The 17,549-nt window shown below is 39.2% G+C and overlaps 1 protein-coding gene across 4 annotated transcripts in view; it reads right to left on the bottom strand.

The window, feature by feature from the left end:
• PRDM5 (PR/SET domain 5) overlaps positions 1-17,549 on the bottom strand; it is an 83,873-nt gene that overhangs the window by 15,318 nt on the left and 51,006 nt on the right. For 2 of the 4 annotated variants that reach the window (XR_006019560.1, XR_006019561.1), the window contains exons 15-17: positions 13,548-13,652; positions 4,552-4,693; positions 3,220-3,222 (exon numbers count right to left, since the gene is read on the bottom strand). Coding sequence is in view for 2 of the 4 variants with exons in the window: in XM_042048610.1 (XP_041904544.1) it covers positions 8,690-8,854; positions 13,548-13,652 (270 nt within the window). In the remaining 2 variants the exon portion in view is untranslated. Of the gene's footprint in view, positions 1-3,219; positions 3,223-4,551; positions 4,694-7,240; positions 8,855-13,547; positions 13,653-17,549 lie in introns of those variants that run through there. The other 2 variants (XM_042048610.1, XM_042048611.1) reach the window with 1 other exon arrangement.

Here is a 17,549-nt window from a genome sequence, read left to right as displayed (position 1 = left end):
ATTTTAGATAGAAATTATAGACAGGATTGGCGAAGTGTTTTGTTGTAGAAGGCCCTGATCTGCCTATCTTACGACCTCAGGAAAAGTTCCCAAAGCTTTGAATACATCAGCGGTATTTCATACGCCTTGTCACGATCTTTCAATTCATGGTTCCCTGAGACAGTCAGGTTTGAAGAGCAATTGTGCGACAGTAGGGGGTGAGAAATGGAAAAAAATGCTTGACAAATATGGTTTAAAAACAGAACAAAAGAACTTCCCAAACCAGAAGGTAGGCAGAACAATTCTTTTAGTCAAATAAAGCATTCAGAAGAAATGCAGAAGAATCCTAGAACACGGACGCTCCTTTCTGTTCTAGACAATGCAAATCAGATTTGTCACCAGATCATCACAAAGACCTGTAGTCTTTGCAACAGGGATAATATAAATCTACAGTATTTAATGCATTTAAAATCCACAAGAGGGCAGACACAGAGGTAAACTGAAGACACACATAAGGACAGCAGATCAAAAGAAGCCTCAAAACCTTGCGCGCTGTTGTGAAATATGTGTGGTTGGGTTTGTCTTCATTCTGTGGTTTAAGAAGAATCTGACCATTTGATAGGGGGAACTGGATTCATAATGCATTTAGACTCCTGACTGCCTTTACTTAAAAACATAACCTTGCCATATGGTGAAAATATGAATCCTATTAACCAGGTTCAGGCAACTCTTCATTTGTCCTAAACTGGCTTTGGTTCCACAGATAATTATAATGACCAAATGATTTGCCTCGTTCAGTCATTATTAAAAACTTAATTCACATTCATAGCAACTCTTCCCTACTGTGTACATGTTTTGATCTGTGTATGTGCATGCATGCTACATATGTAAACTTTTGAACTTAAATATGCTTCTTGTGCCTACTGTACACAGTGAACGCCATAACCACATTCTGGCACATGTATTTACTGTAATAATTTCTTCTTCTTACTTGAGTATAAATCAACTTCCCAAAGCAAAGTTAAGCAAGTACAAGATGAGAACAAGAAAACATTTTTCATTTTCTCAGAGGATGTACTGCCAAAATCTACAGCAGCTGTGGATTCACCTAAGGTAAGTCTGAAGTGAAACACAGACCCAAGGATTCATCTGTGATCTATTTTGCTTGGTTTCTAGAAAATATTGTTCTTTATGTCTGGGTCTTCTCAAAACATGGCAGGAGGAACACTAGGCAGAAAAAGAGATGGTGAAAGCAGTTTATCCAGCCAGAATCTGCTTTCAGAAAAAGCAAAGGTAAATGCCACTACCACTTTGAGTACGCAGCAAATATGCAGCTCCAGATTCTTTCAGAGTAAGCGCATTCAGAAGTTGTTTTTCTATTTCTGAAAATACCTTTTGAAGCAAAACATTTAAGTGTTTATCCTCTATGACAGAGAGGTGAACTGTGGCTAACATGGACAACATGACAGTAGCCCATATCCCGAGCAGACACTGCCAGACTCTAATTTAGGAAACAGCACAGTTAATCATAGGAAATTCGTAATTACAGGATTGGCTGCTGACTGGGCTTTTATATTCACAAGGGAAGTTACCAGCAACTATGAAATAAGTCTGCTAGGGAACACACACATGTTAGGCTTTCTTAGGTTTAATAAATTTATTCACCTGACTAATAACTTGACACATGATCAGTACTATGCTCAAGAGTAACAATTTACAACCACAACTAAGGGCTCCAAAACTGACTATTAATTTTCTATTTCTGGAAAAATCTTGCCTTGTAACATTTAATACAAATCAGAAAATATAACCTTGTTCACCATGCATACTGAGCAATCACGTGGCTAGTAGCTGTTAGCCCGATTTCTAAGTAGGATGATTCTTTGTAAGACTTGTCAATTTAAAAAAACATAAATTAGACAATTGCAGTTGAAAGGGTAAATAATTCATAGTGCCACTTCGATATACAGCAGGAAGGTACCATTCTGGTACAAAGCAAATACACTAATTTATACCACAGAAAACCAACTTCTTCTTTTTCTTTTCTTCTGATGGGCTATTAATTAAGTTGAAAAAGAAATCATTAAACTTGCATACCAATCAGTAGTTTATCCCTCTGACTGAGAACAGCTAACTTTGAACCCCTTTGCCACCCCTCCAGTGATTAGCTGCTGGGAACACAAACAAAAACAAACAAACAAAGTTCAAATCATTGATTTCACAGCTGTTTTCTACTCCAATTCTCATCTGAACTCTAAGGTCACATTCAAACCTTACTGCAGTTGCTAGGCTGATCAAAACTATCAAAGCAAGGAGAAGAATCACTGCTTCCAGCCATCCCTTGCTGCACTGTAGAGGCATGGGCAGAATTTACAGAAGCTTTGGTTTGCAGGGTTTAGTACACCTGGCCTCATTTGCAGCTCCAAGAGAACTGACCTCAGAGTCATTTTCCACATTGAAGAGCTAAGCCCAGCCCTGTCATCCCACACAAGTATTTTGGACATGGCTGAGGAAATAGTTTAGAACAGGATAACCTCACTGGCTTGGCTTACCAACAACTGCCCTCACTGCAGAAGAAACTTTCCACTGCACTCATTTGAGAAAGACTTTTGGGTCAGGTTACTCAAAACTGCAGGATTTTCTCCCAGAAATACAGAGTGAGTTTAGAAAACAAAAATATAGCAAGAGATACATGGCTCGAGGCTGTTCAAATTGTAAGGATGGATGGGAAAGATCAGGCCTTGGCACCCTCTGCCCAGAATAACCCAGTAATACAACATCCTTCTCCTTCTGCAAAAGCCGAACAGTAGAAAATGTCCTCTGCATAAGCTGTCAGTGTCACCTGGCAAGACTTGAGCTACAAGCTACTCTGTGCTTAATACCAGAAGGAAAGGCAGCAACTAGCCCTGGTTAGAAACAGCAAACTCCCATGAGCACAGAAAAAGTGTGCATCTTGTAAAGATTAGTGTACTCCCAATTTAATAATTGATCCTTCTCCTGCATTTTCTAGACTGAATATGATTCAGTAGTTATTTTCAACCATGGTTTTATTATTCTAAGTTTTTAATTTTTTTCTAAGTGATAAAGGAAGGAAACAAAGTGAGATCTATAATCACAGATTTTTTCTTCCATGCCCAAAGGGCTTTTATTATTTCATCTCAGCAGATTCAATCCCCACTTTACCTACTACAAAACTGAGCAAATTGCATACAGATGTAGAAGCTAATGTAGAGACCAAACCTTCTGAGTTTTATCACAGTATAACTGACCTATGTTAAAAAGTCAGAATACACCAGACAAAAGGACTTGAATGCTTTAAAACATTTAGAACAAGATGTCATTTTGTTAAACACGTTCGGTGCTTCTTGTCCTGAACAGTGGATTTATGACTTACCTTGAATTTGGCAGATCAAGGTTGTTGAAGAATATTTTAAAGTCTGATACATGACACAGAGAATGATCACAGCATTAGTACCAAAGAGTTAACCTGGCTAATGCTGCAGTGGAGGTCTCTACTCCAGCAGCAATGTTACCTGTTGTAGCACCTCCTCACAGTTTTGTTTGAACAGCTGGTAAACTGGAAATGAACTTGTGGATTTAAGGGCTTACAGTTTTTTCCCTGTAGGAGGATAACCAACAAAACCCCTGAAACCACAAACCCCAAACAACTTTTATTATTGGTTCCTTTTTGCTGAATGCCCTTCTCAAAGAAAAAAAAAAAATGAAAACAAACTCTCTTCAATTATTGTTCAGCCAACAACATGCTGCTTCACCATGCAACAAATGGAATGAGAAAATCGACAACCAGTTATTCCCAGTTCACTGTGTGCTACATCTGCCTGATGCTGCTGCTGTACAAACATGCCCAGAGACATTTCCATTACTTCAGGGGTTTTACAGCTAAAGGTATGAACACATGATCATTGATATTTGAAGTACAGCTGATCATACCTGTTAGCAATGCAAGATGGCTTATGGGAAATTTATACACAACCATAAAAGGTTTTACAGTTTTGTCTCGTTGCTCTTAATTTTTTTTGAACAAAAGAAATACCAAATTTAAACTGGGACATTTTCTGGTTGTATTTGCACAGAACCAAGTTTCTGCTTATCAGGACATCCTGCTAGCGAAAATCTAGACAATGGAATCAAATTCCAAAATTTAGTTAGACTCTACTGATTTCCAGGAGCACGCACTGACTCAGGCTTCAGAGCCCTGTGAAACTGTGACCTCACCTTTCCATTCTAGCCTTTTATATAGCTGACCTATATAACAGTTTATGCATACGCATGCATTCCTTTTTGTGAAAGCCTTGTGGGATCACGCCATTTCAAAAACTTAGGCGGCAACTCTTAATACTCTTCTCTTTCTTAAACTGAATAATAATGCCCAAGTCCAAGTGTCCTTGGCTTAGTTGATAGAAAGACCTCATGGTCTTACACAGTAATGCCAGGAGTCAAACACTAAGTGGCTTTGTTTTTCTTTCTCCATCTTACTATCTAGATTTTTCTGAGGTGGCCAGGCCCAGGACATGCACAGTGATGGAGATCCAGGAATATTTTCCTGCCTACCTCAGCTGGAGACCATGGAGACAAATGGACCATCAAGTCTCTCCTGCACTTGTGACACGGGCGGGTGTTTCCCCCTCGTTTCCCTTGTCACTGGAGGGTGATGACAGCTTGGATATCATGCCCAGCTCTGATCCCACTGCTGCTGTAAAGTGAGAGGCAACTGATGTTAGCAAACTCCAAGACGTGCTACTTGAGCATAACAAACAGGGTTCAGGGAAAGTGAGCAGCAAATGCTTTACAAACACTGAGCTTTGCCAGTTCACTGTCTGCCCCTGCACACAGCATAGCACAGAGTCAGTAACAGCTTACAAAGAGAAGGGGACAGGGGATAAAATAGACTAAATAGGCAGTAACTATTAAATAAAAGACTGGCTATCCCAGGTTGAAATGTTCAATGAGTAATTTTCCAGGTCAAGGAAACTTTACCAGTAACAACTTTTCAGCTGTGACTTAAATTACTTAAATTTCCCCCATCTTCTTATGCGCCACGGAACGTAGAGGAGACAAAAATCAGCTGCCAGAATTCAAGTGTGTGCAAGAACACAGCTTTGCAGCTGTAACTGCTACTGTATTCTGAGCTCACACTTGCCTAAAAAACCCAAATAAGCAGATTTCAAATCTCACTGTGAAAAGAATCCCAATACTTCCCAATGAGTGCGTAACTGAAAACATTTTACTGTACCCTGATCACACACTGACAGCAGCACACTGAGCTCCTCCACTCAAACTGATGCTTCAGAGGGAGTTATGCTACCTTTTAAACTGAAAAATTAAAATAAATAGATACTCAGATGTCTTGGAAGAATAACAGCATTGGTACTTAATGACAAAAATGCAGAGCATTAAAGGTACAAGCTAAAACAACATAAAATGCCCAGCACACATTAACTTACACTATTCCCTCCTTTATCTGATTTCTACTTAGGACTTGATAGCTTAAATTAAAGAAAGCATGAAATCCTTCGCAGTCACACAGACAAATCAGAATTCTAACATTGAAAATGAACGGGTATTTATCATCTTAATGATTTCTACCACCTTTAGGCCACACAGCTGATCAGAACGAAAAGCAAAAGGAACTAGTGAGGGTGCTGCTGTTCCTAACACCAGAGATGGAGCTCTCTCCAAGAGGGGACAACTGTAATGGAAAAATTAGGAGAACAAATGGAATGCTATCTGCAGAAAATTACAGAACATGGGGAAAAATCACAACCTTCTAAAACTGCAGTGACTACACATTGTTTCAGGAACATCTCTAGATTTTCACATTCTTCTGCAAGGCACAAGTTACCATAGAAAAGCCAGTATTTTAATAAATGATGATTAATGGACAAACATACAAACACAACACTAAAAAATTTACAATTACCTTTAGAGCAACAGGTTTCAATTTTTGACTTCTCAAAATCAGGTGAAGGGCACATTCTCTATTTTTTCCAGGTAATACCAAGTGGGACACTGTCAATGTTAATTTTTACTCAAAGAAGAAGGGTTTGCTGGTTTGCTTTTTTTTCCTGTTTGTTTTGGTTTGTGCCTTTTTTTTCTTTAAGAAAGCTATGATCAAATAAAAATATGTAGTATACCGGTAAGTCTGCCTTGCATATAAAATCAATTACACAGGTCATTAATCCAGTAATGTGAAACATATTACCTCTGACTGGGAGAAATTCAGGCCCCCACGGAAAGAACAGGGCAGTTCTTGCCGTGGAAACACCTGGAGCTGGCGAGCCAGGCGCTGGCTCTGTAGGAGCTCAGGTCTGAAGCCACTTTAGCCCAAAGAGAAAGTTCCTGGAGGACAAGATGGAAGAGATGCTCACCTGGAGCTGGGCCTCAACCTCCTGCACCTACTTCTTGTGTTTCCCAGGAGGGTCTGAATTCCCACACTGATCCAGCCAATCCCTTGTTCTGTTGACACCACTAACAAGATCAAAGCTTCAGCTGCTTAAGTGCTGCTACTGATTAAATATGGCATGATTAATCTTTATATGCTGTAGTTTACCTCGAAATAATTTTAAAAAAAGGACATTCTGCTCTCTAGTTATTGACTTTCCCAACTAGGTATTCTTCTCAAAAGCATGTATTAACCCTAAACATGTTGCAACTTTGCAGTACAGATTTCTGGCAAAAATCCGATGCAAAACATATAAATATGTTAAATTATCCTCTTTTTCTCCCCAAAAGGATTTTCTTCTTCGTATTTTAACAGACTTGTCCCTCAAAACCTCCTCAGAAAACCTTCACTTTAGGTTTGTGTGTTTGGTTTTTGGTTTTTTGGGGGTTTTTTTTCTGGTCTTTTATTTTCCCTCTGCTGTTCTTTGTGCCTGAGTTTGTACTGACCAAATGGAAGAAGGAAAAATATAAAAGGCTGACAAACAAAGACTTGTAATCTTGGTTTTTCTATGACTAAATTCCTGTCAAAAAGGCAAACAACAACAACAAAGTCACCCACCCTAGACATGTCAAAAAGTTCACCAACCTAATTCTCCTTGGAGATAATTAAGAATATATAGCTAAAAAACCATCACAGAACTTAGTACATGATACTGGTCGCTTTTGCTAACTGAACACTTAAAATTATATTATTTTTTAAAATAGCTATTTGTAAATTAAAGTTTTCTGGACCTAGAAATAAACTGTTCTGATAAATTGTAACAAATCTCTAAAAATAAGGAGAGGAAGTACTGTCTACTCAACTTGATGATGTTTATTTCTACTACATTTTCTTACACATAGAACATACTTGATTTAAATGAACAAATGATTTGTGGAATGGGACTGGCAAAGTCTCCAAGTTTCACCTACCTCTCAGGAACCAAACAGGGCATGAAGGCTTAGGATGCTTTTACACATAGGAGGTTGTCACAAACAAGAGAATTATTCATAATTACACTTCTCCAAAATCTGCAGGAACCCTATATAGATGTCCCAGTTCATTGTGCAAAACACTGACAGGTCCAAAATGAATCTGAACAGTTTGGTAATGCCAGAGCCTTAATATTAACTGCTGATAACTCAGGAATTCCACGTGCAACCACCCTCTGAAGTTACAGTTTTACTGTCCTTGTAGATAAGAATTTCTTGGTTATCTGGCTGTACAAGAGGGCCTGTGGGAACTCTTTTGAAGAGTCTTCTGCAGCAAACAACTCACTCTGATAACAAGAAGAATTTGATTGTTACTTGGTTTTAAAGCAGTATTTTTCCCAGTGCTCATGAACAGAATTAAGAAAAAAAAGAAAAAGGTAGTTAAGTGGGATGAAGAAATCCAGGATGTCTGATTCAGCAGGAAGAAACACTGTGGGAATCAGCTATTCACCAGGAAATCACATACATGTAAACTCAACAACTCTAGCTGCAGCTCAAGCCACTCTGTTCAGATGTCTTTCCACTTGCCTTGCCAGCCACAGAGATGGGTATGAACACAGCACTTAAAACTAAATTGCTCAAAATTTTCGCTTCAGTCTTGTTTCATGTACCCAGAAGAAATAAATCCTCCCCAGTCTCATACAGGAATACTGAATGCTGATAGATTTCCACAGTTCTCTACCCACACTTTCTGGCATCTCAAGAATCAATTCAACTTAATGAGTTTCATACAGTAATGAGAAAGCTACAAATAAAATGAGACAAAATTGTGTTACAACAGAATGCAGAACTATGATATAAATAAAACAAGCCTGGATACAATCAGCAGTCAATTACAATGACAAATTCTGTGTGGTTTCAACTTAAATAATTTTAATGAAGCCTTGTAGATTAGATACAGAAATACAGTTGCAGACAGCCAAGAGTTCAGTTGCAAGTGTCCAGGATTTCCAGGCACTGCTACTGAGATCTAAGTTTCTAAAAATGTAATTAACAAAGACAAGTTTGCTTAAAGCTTTTCTTTTAAATGAGGATACAATTTTTCTGAAGTTCTTGTATCTTCCAATTTTTATTTTCAAGCTGTTTTAAACTAGGTGAATGTCTTTGGTTTTTTTTTTTTTCCTACTAGCATATTTTCAACAGAAGTGGGAAAAATAACACATGTAGGCATTACAGTTGTTTCTCCTGACTGTGCTTACTGGCCAGGTGGAAAGTCTGGAGTTTGTACACGTACAAATGCACCACTTTGGATCCACTCTTCTCACAGAGGCTGTATTTAGCTGTCAGTTTCTCCATGGACATTTTCCATGTGCACTTTGAGGTAGTCATTTCTTGTAAACTTCTTGTGGCAAAGCTGGCACTCTGCCATGGGGCGGTTGGGGTTGTGAGTCAGCTTGTGTCGGATCAGCATCTTCTTCAGGCTGAAGGACAGATCGCAAACCTGAGGCAGTGAGGACAAGACAAAGACAAACGAAGTATTGGAATTTTAAGCATGTATAGCACTCCTTATGCTACATCACTGAGGCCACAGCCACACATACCTGCAGTACTTAATAAATGAGCTGGTCTTTGGAAGAGTAACTCCTTCTATCAGAGAGCACCTGAGAGATTTTTACTCTGGCTGGTATCTTTTAATGTTGTACATTAGCAATGGTACCACAGGCACAAGGATGCTGTCCGTCTAAAAAAGACCCAATCTTCAAAACACCAACCCCTTGAGGTGTCCTGGTAATGTTGTGTTGGTTTGTTCAGGTTTTTTTAAAGCTATGTTCTATCTGGGATGCAGCAAAAATTGACAAAACATCACGAGCATCCATCAGTTCAAATGAACTATTTTCTTCCTGACCTCCAGAATGACACATGCAGCTTCCAAAAGAATGAGTTCCAATTGCTCAGTTACAAGGAGGGAGGAGTGAGAATAAAGAGGTTCTGAAAGAATGCAAGAATGCATGAATACATGCAAGAAAAGTTAATTATAAATATAAAGGAAACCTCATTGTTCCAGCCTTTCTCTGCCTGGCCAAGAAAATGGAAGACATCTGGCAAATGAAGGTGTAATTCCTTTGCTTTATTATCTGGTGTGCTGCTTTCCTTCCTCCACTGTACTCCAAGCAGTCCAGTTCATTCTTCCATTTGAATAAATGGATAGAGGCATGAGGGACTCTGCCATGCTAAAGCCATTGCTTTATAAAAATCCCTGTACTGAAGTTAAAATGAGAAACGTGAACGGTTAAGAACAAGCTCAGCAAAGAAAAGTTAGAATTAAAAGTTAAGGCAAGACACCAACTCAACAGAAACTGTGCAGTTTTATTGTCACGTTCACCTAGCACGCAAGGAAATACTGTAACACGAATTTCACAAGGAAATGAAGAAAGTAAGTAAAGGAAGCAGCTGCTGATTTTACAAATGAAATAGGCAAGAGTCATATAATTAAACAAGAATGAACATCCACAGGCTTGCACTCTTAAAATTCCATGTTCGTTCCAGACAGTATCTCTTTCACGCAGAAAAAAACTCAAGGAACCCAGGACAATCCCGCTTTAGAAAAACGAAGCTTTTAATTTGTATTGGCATCGAACTACTGCAAATGCTGAATGATGACTGATTCCTTTCGAAACCACGACAACAAGAGCTGACTATCCAAGGAGATCATCTTGACCTCCAGCATATGTACTTTATGCCAATTAAGGCAAAACCATATAACGACCATAAAATGGCAATGGCCAGAGGCAAGTTTTGTACCCAAAATAATTTCTCCCCACACTGTGTGTGCTGTTGCAATAGAACATTTTTAACTTTATGACGTGATGTAATGCTGAGGACCTTCATACAGCAACTGCAGCCCTCCAGCTTTTCCCTCACTGAATAATCACCTCTTTGAGACCCAAGCAACAACCCCCCTTTTGTTACTGACAGTGAACCCCAATTACAGCACCCATGGGTCAGCTCTTAGCACTGCTTTTGCCAAACACCAGTTTCTGTTTCTCCTCCACAGAGCACATAAAAGGAACCCATAACATTTATCTAATCACAGCCACATATCCCAGCGTGCTGGAAGTGCCACACACTTGTAAATACTCCATGTCTCTTGAGAGCCAGGAAGCCAGTCAGGGATATACACACATACAAGATGCGTGTGTGTTCTGTGTATCTTACACACACCTCTTCGCTTTCCCAAAATAAACAGCTTATAACACAGCCTCAAAGTACACTTTTTCGTTTATACTGCTCGTTAACTAATAGAATGTGTCCTTCTGTTCCTCCAAGGCTCTAGCATGTGGTGCTACCTTCCTTCTTCAAAAAGAACATGGAACACACAGGATTATTCAAGATATGGCACATCCTGTGCTGTGCTTACGCAGAAAAGTTTTGGGTATTTCTTTTCAAGAGTTTGCTTCGTATATCAATTTTGTAAGCAAGACTGGTATTTTATAGATTTACAACCACTCTTGCTGATGTGCACTTGCACTCTAATCAATCTCTTCAAAATGATCAAAGTTTTGGTCAAGTAGGGAGGATGGAAAAGACTGACATTTGAAAGTAAGTGTAAGGTCAACTAGAGGCAGAGTGGAAGGAAATACTGTACTGGAAAGAAAACAGGACAGGCAGTACTTGACCTTTCTGGCCCTCAAAAATAATCCATTGTCTCTGAGAAACTGAAGTTCAATTGGCCTTCCAGTAAAAAACAGGCCAGTCTGGAGAGGACAGATAGATATCTAATTTACTATGAAAAACTGCATTTCTATTTCCACATTTCAGTTATTTTCACTTTCCTAGATGACATGTACTAGAATTGCCATCTTAAAACAGTAATATTCAATTTCCACTATTATCCGTGGGATGTGAGAGCTTTGAGACATTAAGGTCTGAAAATGCTTTTTCTGACTGATAAGACACAAGAATAGACACAAAAATAAACTGTAGCGCCTTCCTCAAACAGAGTACAAGGATTAGTTTCACATATAACTCAATCCTGCACTGTAATGACTGTTCCATGTGTCTGAGAGAGAGGAGAGTGAGACAGGAAGAGAAGACATGACTTTTATTTCTGATTCTGGAAAAAAAAAATCTATTTAAAGCAAAAATACAGACTAAAAGAATTGGTATGTGGTATTCCAGAGATAAGAACTTCTGGAAGTTGTTGCCATAAATTATCACTCAAGTCATTGTAAGAAAAACAATGTGAACACCTACAGCTATCTTGAGCAGAATAAAAAATTGTAGGTGAAAATATTTGAGTGTAGAAAGGAAATTTCCTATCGGGTAGCCCACAATAAACATCCCCCATAGGGACATTTTTCTGTAATTGTCCACTACTGGTTTTCCTGTAACTTCTGCTAAAACATCTGGAATCATGCAATGTGCAAGAGAGCTCTGGAGGAATGGTCTGCTTCAGGTGACATTTACTGTGTCCCCAGCATGCACAGAACAGGAGCCCAGGTGAAATAAGGAGTAACAATTGAAAACATCAATTTTAACTCTCTCCAAGTGTTCATTAAGCAACAGAGCACAGTGGGCACCTGGCTGACTGAGGAGTGCAGGAATGAACAGTGGAGGTGACTGCTCTTATGTCCAAACCCCAAAAGGTCAGCAGTCTCTGCAGTGTGCAGCCAGCAGAAGGCTCCTTCTGAAGAGTAATTTTGGTGAAGCAAGGCAGAAACTTGAAGTACAAAAAAATATCTCCAGTAACCGAAGGCAACCAAAAATTCTCAGAGAAGGACTAGGACTAGGCACAGACTATAGCTGTTGCTAGAAATGCTATGGTTTGGGAAAGTACAGCTCTATTTAGTTCACGACGAAAACTGAAGGAAAAGCTGAAACAGGGAAGTATGTTTTCCTACAGCTCCTATTTTTAATTAAAGCAAGGAAAAAGGATAAAATAGAACCACCATACCAAGTCAGTCTGCAAAGCACACTGTGAATCCAAGACCAGTGAATCTTGGATCCACAGTGTGGGAAAAACTGCGTTTACCCTGCAAGCTAGCCAAGAGCTGATAAACAGTATAGCGATCTGAAAGCTGAAAAAGTTATTGACAATGATTTGGAGTTAGAGAAATCCTCAAGGTACTATCCAGAGCCAGGCTGAGATTATCCCAAAAGAATACAGCAAATCTCCTAACTTGTAGACATCAGCAAAATATCTTAGCTGAACTTTTTTGTGAAATTAATATATTTTATTCTCAATGAAATGACATCAGATCATTCATTAAAAACCAGAACAGTTAACAGACCCTTGAAACTTTCCTGCCAAGCTGTTATTCTAATTTTGCATCTAAGTATATGAAGTTCTGAGCGAATTTACAGCTGCTCAGACTGAGCTATCTAGGATATAACTGAGAGCTGGCAGTCCCCTTGTGACTGCCTCATGAAGAGTCAGTATCACAAAACAAAACACCTACACTAATTCTACACCCACTCTGATGCTTTTCTCTAAATCCTTGAGCAGCAATTTCGGCATTTGATAGTTCTGAAAGACATTATTCCCCAACAGTTTCTACACATTCAGCCTTCCCACCTACCTCCCAGAAGCTGAGAGATGGTGTATACAAGGGGGGCAGGCTGCATAAAAGGTACCCGACAGTGATCTATGAACTGTCACAGGATACTCTGCATTTCAGTGCTGCGAGCGTGCACAGCATCCCAGATTTCCTCACTGAACAACAAAAAGAGGCTGTGAGCAGATGTTGAAAATATCAGACCAGATTTCACGAGAAACAGGCAATTCTGAATTCATATTCATGTCATTCAACATCAGAAGCATTCAGATTCCATGTAATAAATGAAATCCTTTTTCCTACACAAGCTAATCTCCAACTATTAACCTGTCATACAATTCATACAGGAACCCAACCAGCACGAATTTGTAAATGGTAACATCCAAATTGCATTACTAATGGTGAAAATAACTCTTATGGGATCCAAAACCATAAAATGAAGGGGTGTGCAAGGCTCTTGGCAAGCAAAGAGGGTACATAAAACTCCCTGAATGGCCTTTCATTCCTCGGGCAATTCAAACCCATGTGAAGTGTAACTACGCCACAACCAATAGGTGCAAGGCCACAATATCCCTGCAATTAAATCCTGCTGCTGCACTGAGGCCGAGAAGACAAGGGGAAAGGAGGAGAGGAACTCACATCACACTGGAAGGGCTTCTCCCCGGTGTGGGTCCTCATGTGCTCGTCCAGGCCTCGCTTCTGACTGAAAGCCTTGTTACACTCCGAGCACTGGTACGGTTTTTCCTGCATAGAATGACAACAGCGAGTGAAAGTGAGTCAACACAGAGCCCAGGTCATTAAAGGAGAGGAATTCCATGCTGGATGGTGCAAGTTTTATATTCTCTCCAAGGGATTAGAGTCAGTGAAAACAACAGAAAACAACTTTCAAATGATTAAGTGAAAGCTGGGAAAGCTGCGGCCTGACAGTTTCCACTTCAGCACCCACTTATGAATTAATTATCTGTCCCAGTCTTTCAAACCCAGCCATTTGGGGAGTCTGCTTTTTGTCACGTGAAAGGTACAGAAACATAAAATTCCAATGTACTTTCCTTTATCCTCCACAAATGCTTAAAGCATACAGACAAGTAAGATTATCCACAAAAACTTCAGGTTTGTTTGGAGGTTTCCAAGCAGGGGAAGAGGTGAGGGGACAAAGAGGAGGTACAAGGAAAGCTAGTGATAGCAGGAGAACTTATTTTTAAAAGTGGTGACAGAAGGTTAATCACATATTCATTGCAGAATCTCAAAAGAAGTGCAGATGGCAACCAAGCCATCTGTATTTTTATTAGAACTTTTTGTTAGCAGCTACTGTAACACATGATGTTAAAAAGTCGCAATTTCACTGACCTCAAACAAATAATTACAGATACATAAGAAAACCCACTCATGTAAAGACCTTTTCTTTGAAGTTCTTCCTTCATATAGAAATTTATATAGGTGTAATTCCTTCTTGATTCCACTAAAGTTACAAAAAAACTGTATAGAAATCAACAATTAATAAATCAATTAAATGTAAGAATTAGCATTATGGCACTGCACATGGCCTCATTAAAATTTTCATGTCCTAGAGGCACCCTTATTTTTGAATCAACTATAGTTCTTTCACTCTCCTTCTACTTTTTTCTGTGGTCTCTAATTCTGTACTGCTTAAGTTCTGAAGAAGGGTATTTCAAGAAAAGTAAACACTTTTTACTAAATTAAATTGAGAGCAATGACTATAAATCAGTAGGCAAAAAAAAAAAAGATAGATCTATGAATTAACAAATAATAGGCAGTAATCAAGTTCTTCTGGGAGATGATGTGGGATCCAAGGATAAGTGAGATGGAACAACTCAGGCATCAAAGCAACAAAGAGAATAGGCTCTCTGGTTATTGAATTCCTACTCTCAATCTGTGGGAAGCATCAGGTCTCCATATATTGCTGAATCCTGCCAGGGCTCACCAGCATTAACCATACACCTAACACAGTGCACCATCACTTAGTGCCTGGGTATGTCCCAGTTTCTCTCTTTAGGGCAGCTCTTTGCAGGTCCAGACACTTCAGCAGGGGTGAAAACAGGGTTGTTTCATTTCAGAGTCTCCTCCAATCAAGTTTCCTAGAAAAAGCAATGTTATTTCCATGATTCTTCAGTAGACAGGAAAACATAACAAATTACCTAAAAAAGATCTGAACCAATCTGTGAAAAAAAAATTATCATCATCTAGACCAAGAAGTTCATGTCAAAGGGAGCTTTGCTGCCCTGACTAAAGACTTTGTGGAGTAGGGTCTGCATTTTTAAGGCAAATGTATGAATAAGCCATACGAAAAGCAGGTTTCTGCAACAAGCCCTTAATTGGTTTTGCATTGTGGTTAACACAAACCACATTTCTGCGAGTTGTCCAAAAGCAGCCTTTTTGTGTGGAGGTTGTTCCCCAGAAAGTGCAAAGTGAAGTATATGATGTGCACATCTTAAACACCTATGAAAGCATTCACTACTGCAAACTGTACCAGGTGTACTCGCTCCCTTTTGATTATCTTGGTCTTCGGCTATCTGAAGAATTGACTTGATAATGACCAGGTGAATCATTTCAGTGCTAAATGGATTTCAGGATTCCAGTTTGGACAAAGAACCATTTTAAACTCTGGGAAGCTGGAGTCACAAACCTGGGCTGCATTATCTTCCCACAGGTTATGTTTGGCTATTTGTATTATTCTCTGTGGCAAAAAAGGGTGTATCTAACATCTCCTTGGCATTTGTATTGAAATTCACATATGTAGTGCATGAAACACATCCAAAGCTGTCTTTGATCTAATTTTAGATCCCTTCATCTGTATATTCCAGTGACTTCAGCAGACACGACTCTGATTCACACCAGCCTCCTCTCCCCTGAATGAAGCTGCCCTCCATTCACATCTGTGTCTGTTTCAGGAAAATCAGTAGTGCTGTAGGGAAAAACTTGGCCCTCGATTTATCTCCAGAGAAAAAGACTTTTTTTTGTTGTTGGTTTTGAAGAAGACATCATCCTCACAGACCAGTTTCTTCAAAACAAAACATTCTGTGCTTTTCCTTTTCTCTCTCCTGCTTCTCCCCCTCGTGTCAAATTTCCATTGCACAATGCTTGGAGAAAGCAACACTTGTAACATGGAAAATATGATGTTTGCTTGGCATAACCATCACTGCTTTAAATGTGAGCAGAGAAAAAAAAAAGATAAAAAACCACGGCAACAGGTCTGAAAAAGTTAATGCCACCACAAAAGGACAAAAGGGGCCAACACCGAGATGAGAAAAAAGCTGGACAGATGTAAAACATCAAGCAAAGAGAAAAACCTGCTAACTGTCAACAAAACAGGAGCTCACTAGGAAGATCAAGTCTGACTTCAGAGGAGTTAGCAAGTGCTGGTACTATAAATCTGCCCTCTGTTGAAGAAGCATCTGCCAGGCCATGGGCTATGGTGGCAGCCAAGCTGAAGGATTACATGTGTTTTCTTTTATTGATGATCTAAATGACGAAGGGAGCAGGGAGAGCGAGAGGGACAGGATGTGGCTGATACTGCAGTGATTTAATATCATAGTTTTAAGCATGCCAGGTATGAACAGAAATATGCAGATCAGGATTTACAACCTTCCTGCCTCTGAACAAGGAAAGGCCAAGCAGAGCCCAATGGTACTCTGGAAGGTGTAAGCCTGGCACACTAACTCAAATGCTCCCATCTCTGATGGGTTTCACCATTAAAACTGAGAGAAATTCAAGATGTCAACAACTATGTCATATAAAGAAGTGCCTGCAGTGCACACTCCTGTGTCTGAGGACAGCTGAACCACAAATCACACCTTGGATTCTAAGCAAGTTGTGCTTTGCATTAGGAAGACCTCACTCAGAACATGACAAATCTCAAGGCCATTTGATGGCACCTTCAACAGCTCGACAGAAAGTGTGCACACTGTCCTGCAAGCACAGCAGATGGAAATACTTAAATGCAGAATATTTGAACTGCAAGCTGCTGCTGCAGTTGACTGTACGTCCCTTAAGAAATATGAATACATTCTTGTACACTAACTTAGCACTTGTACACGTGGCTGTTTCTGTAAACCTGGTAACATGGGTTACACAGGTGAAACGTCAATGACTTCGGTAGGAGTGTCTCCAACTTGCTTTCTAAATCTGAATTTAGAATTATTACATGAGCTCCACGGTTACAGCAAGACAAACATAATTTAAACACTATTATTACCAAATAAATCATAGCTCAAGATTAAAATAGGAGTTAAGAACACAACAATCAACTTGATGGATCTGTATTTTCAACATGCTGAAAACTGAACTTTGAGAGAAGTTCAGAGAAAAAAGGAAAAGTTTGACGTGTCGTATTACTTGTAAACATTTACACTTGTGACATGAACGTGAAAATTGACAGACATGAATAATGGTGATGTAACAGGGCACAAAAGAATTTTTTTTTTAAATATTCTTTCTTTTTATTGTTCTAAAATAAAGCTTTCCTTTAGGAGTAGCTTCACATAATGCCTACTCGTGAGATATAGATACAGTAACACTATCTGCTTTCGAACTGCTTTTTATGAGGCAATTTTGGAAATATCAGTATTACTCTTAATAAATATCATTTGCTGCTACACATACTTGCATTATCGCCTGAACAGA

This window comes from Corvus kubaryi, unplaced genomic scaffold, assembly GCF_017639235.1.
Source record: "Corvus kubaryi isolate FWS band 111438036 unplaced genomic scaffold, C.kubaryi_AGA036_p1.0 67, whole genome shotgun sequence".
Classification (NCBI taxonomy): Eukaryota; Metazoa; Chordata; class Aves; order Passeriformes; family Corvidae; genus Corvus; species Corvus kubaryi.
The sequence above is the reverse complement of the archived record's forward strand: the minus strand, read 5'-3'. Positions and strand labels throughout refer to the sequence as shown.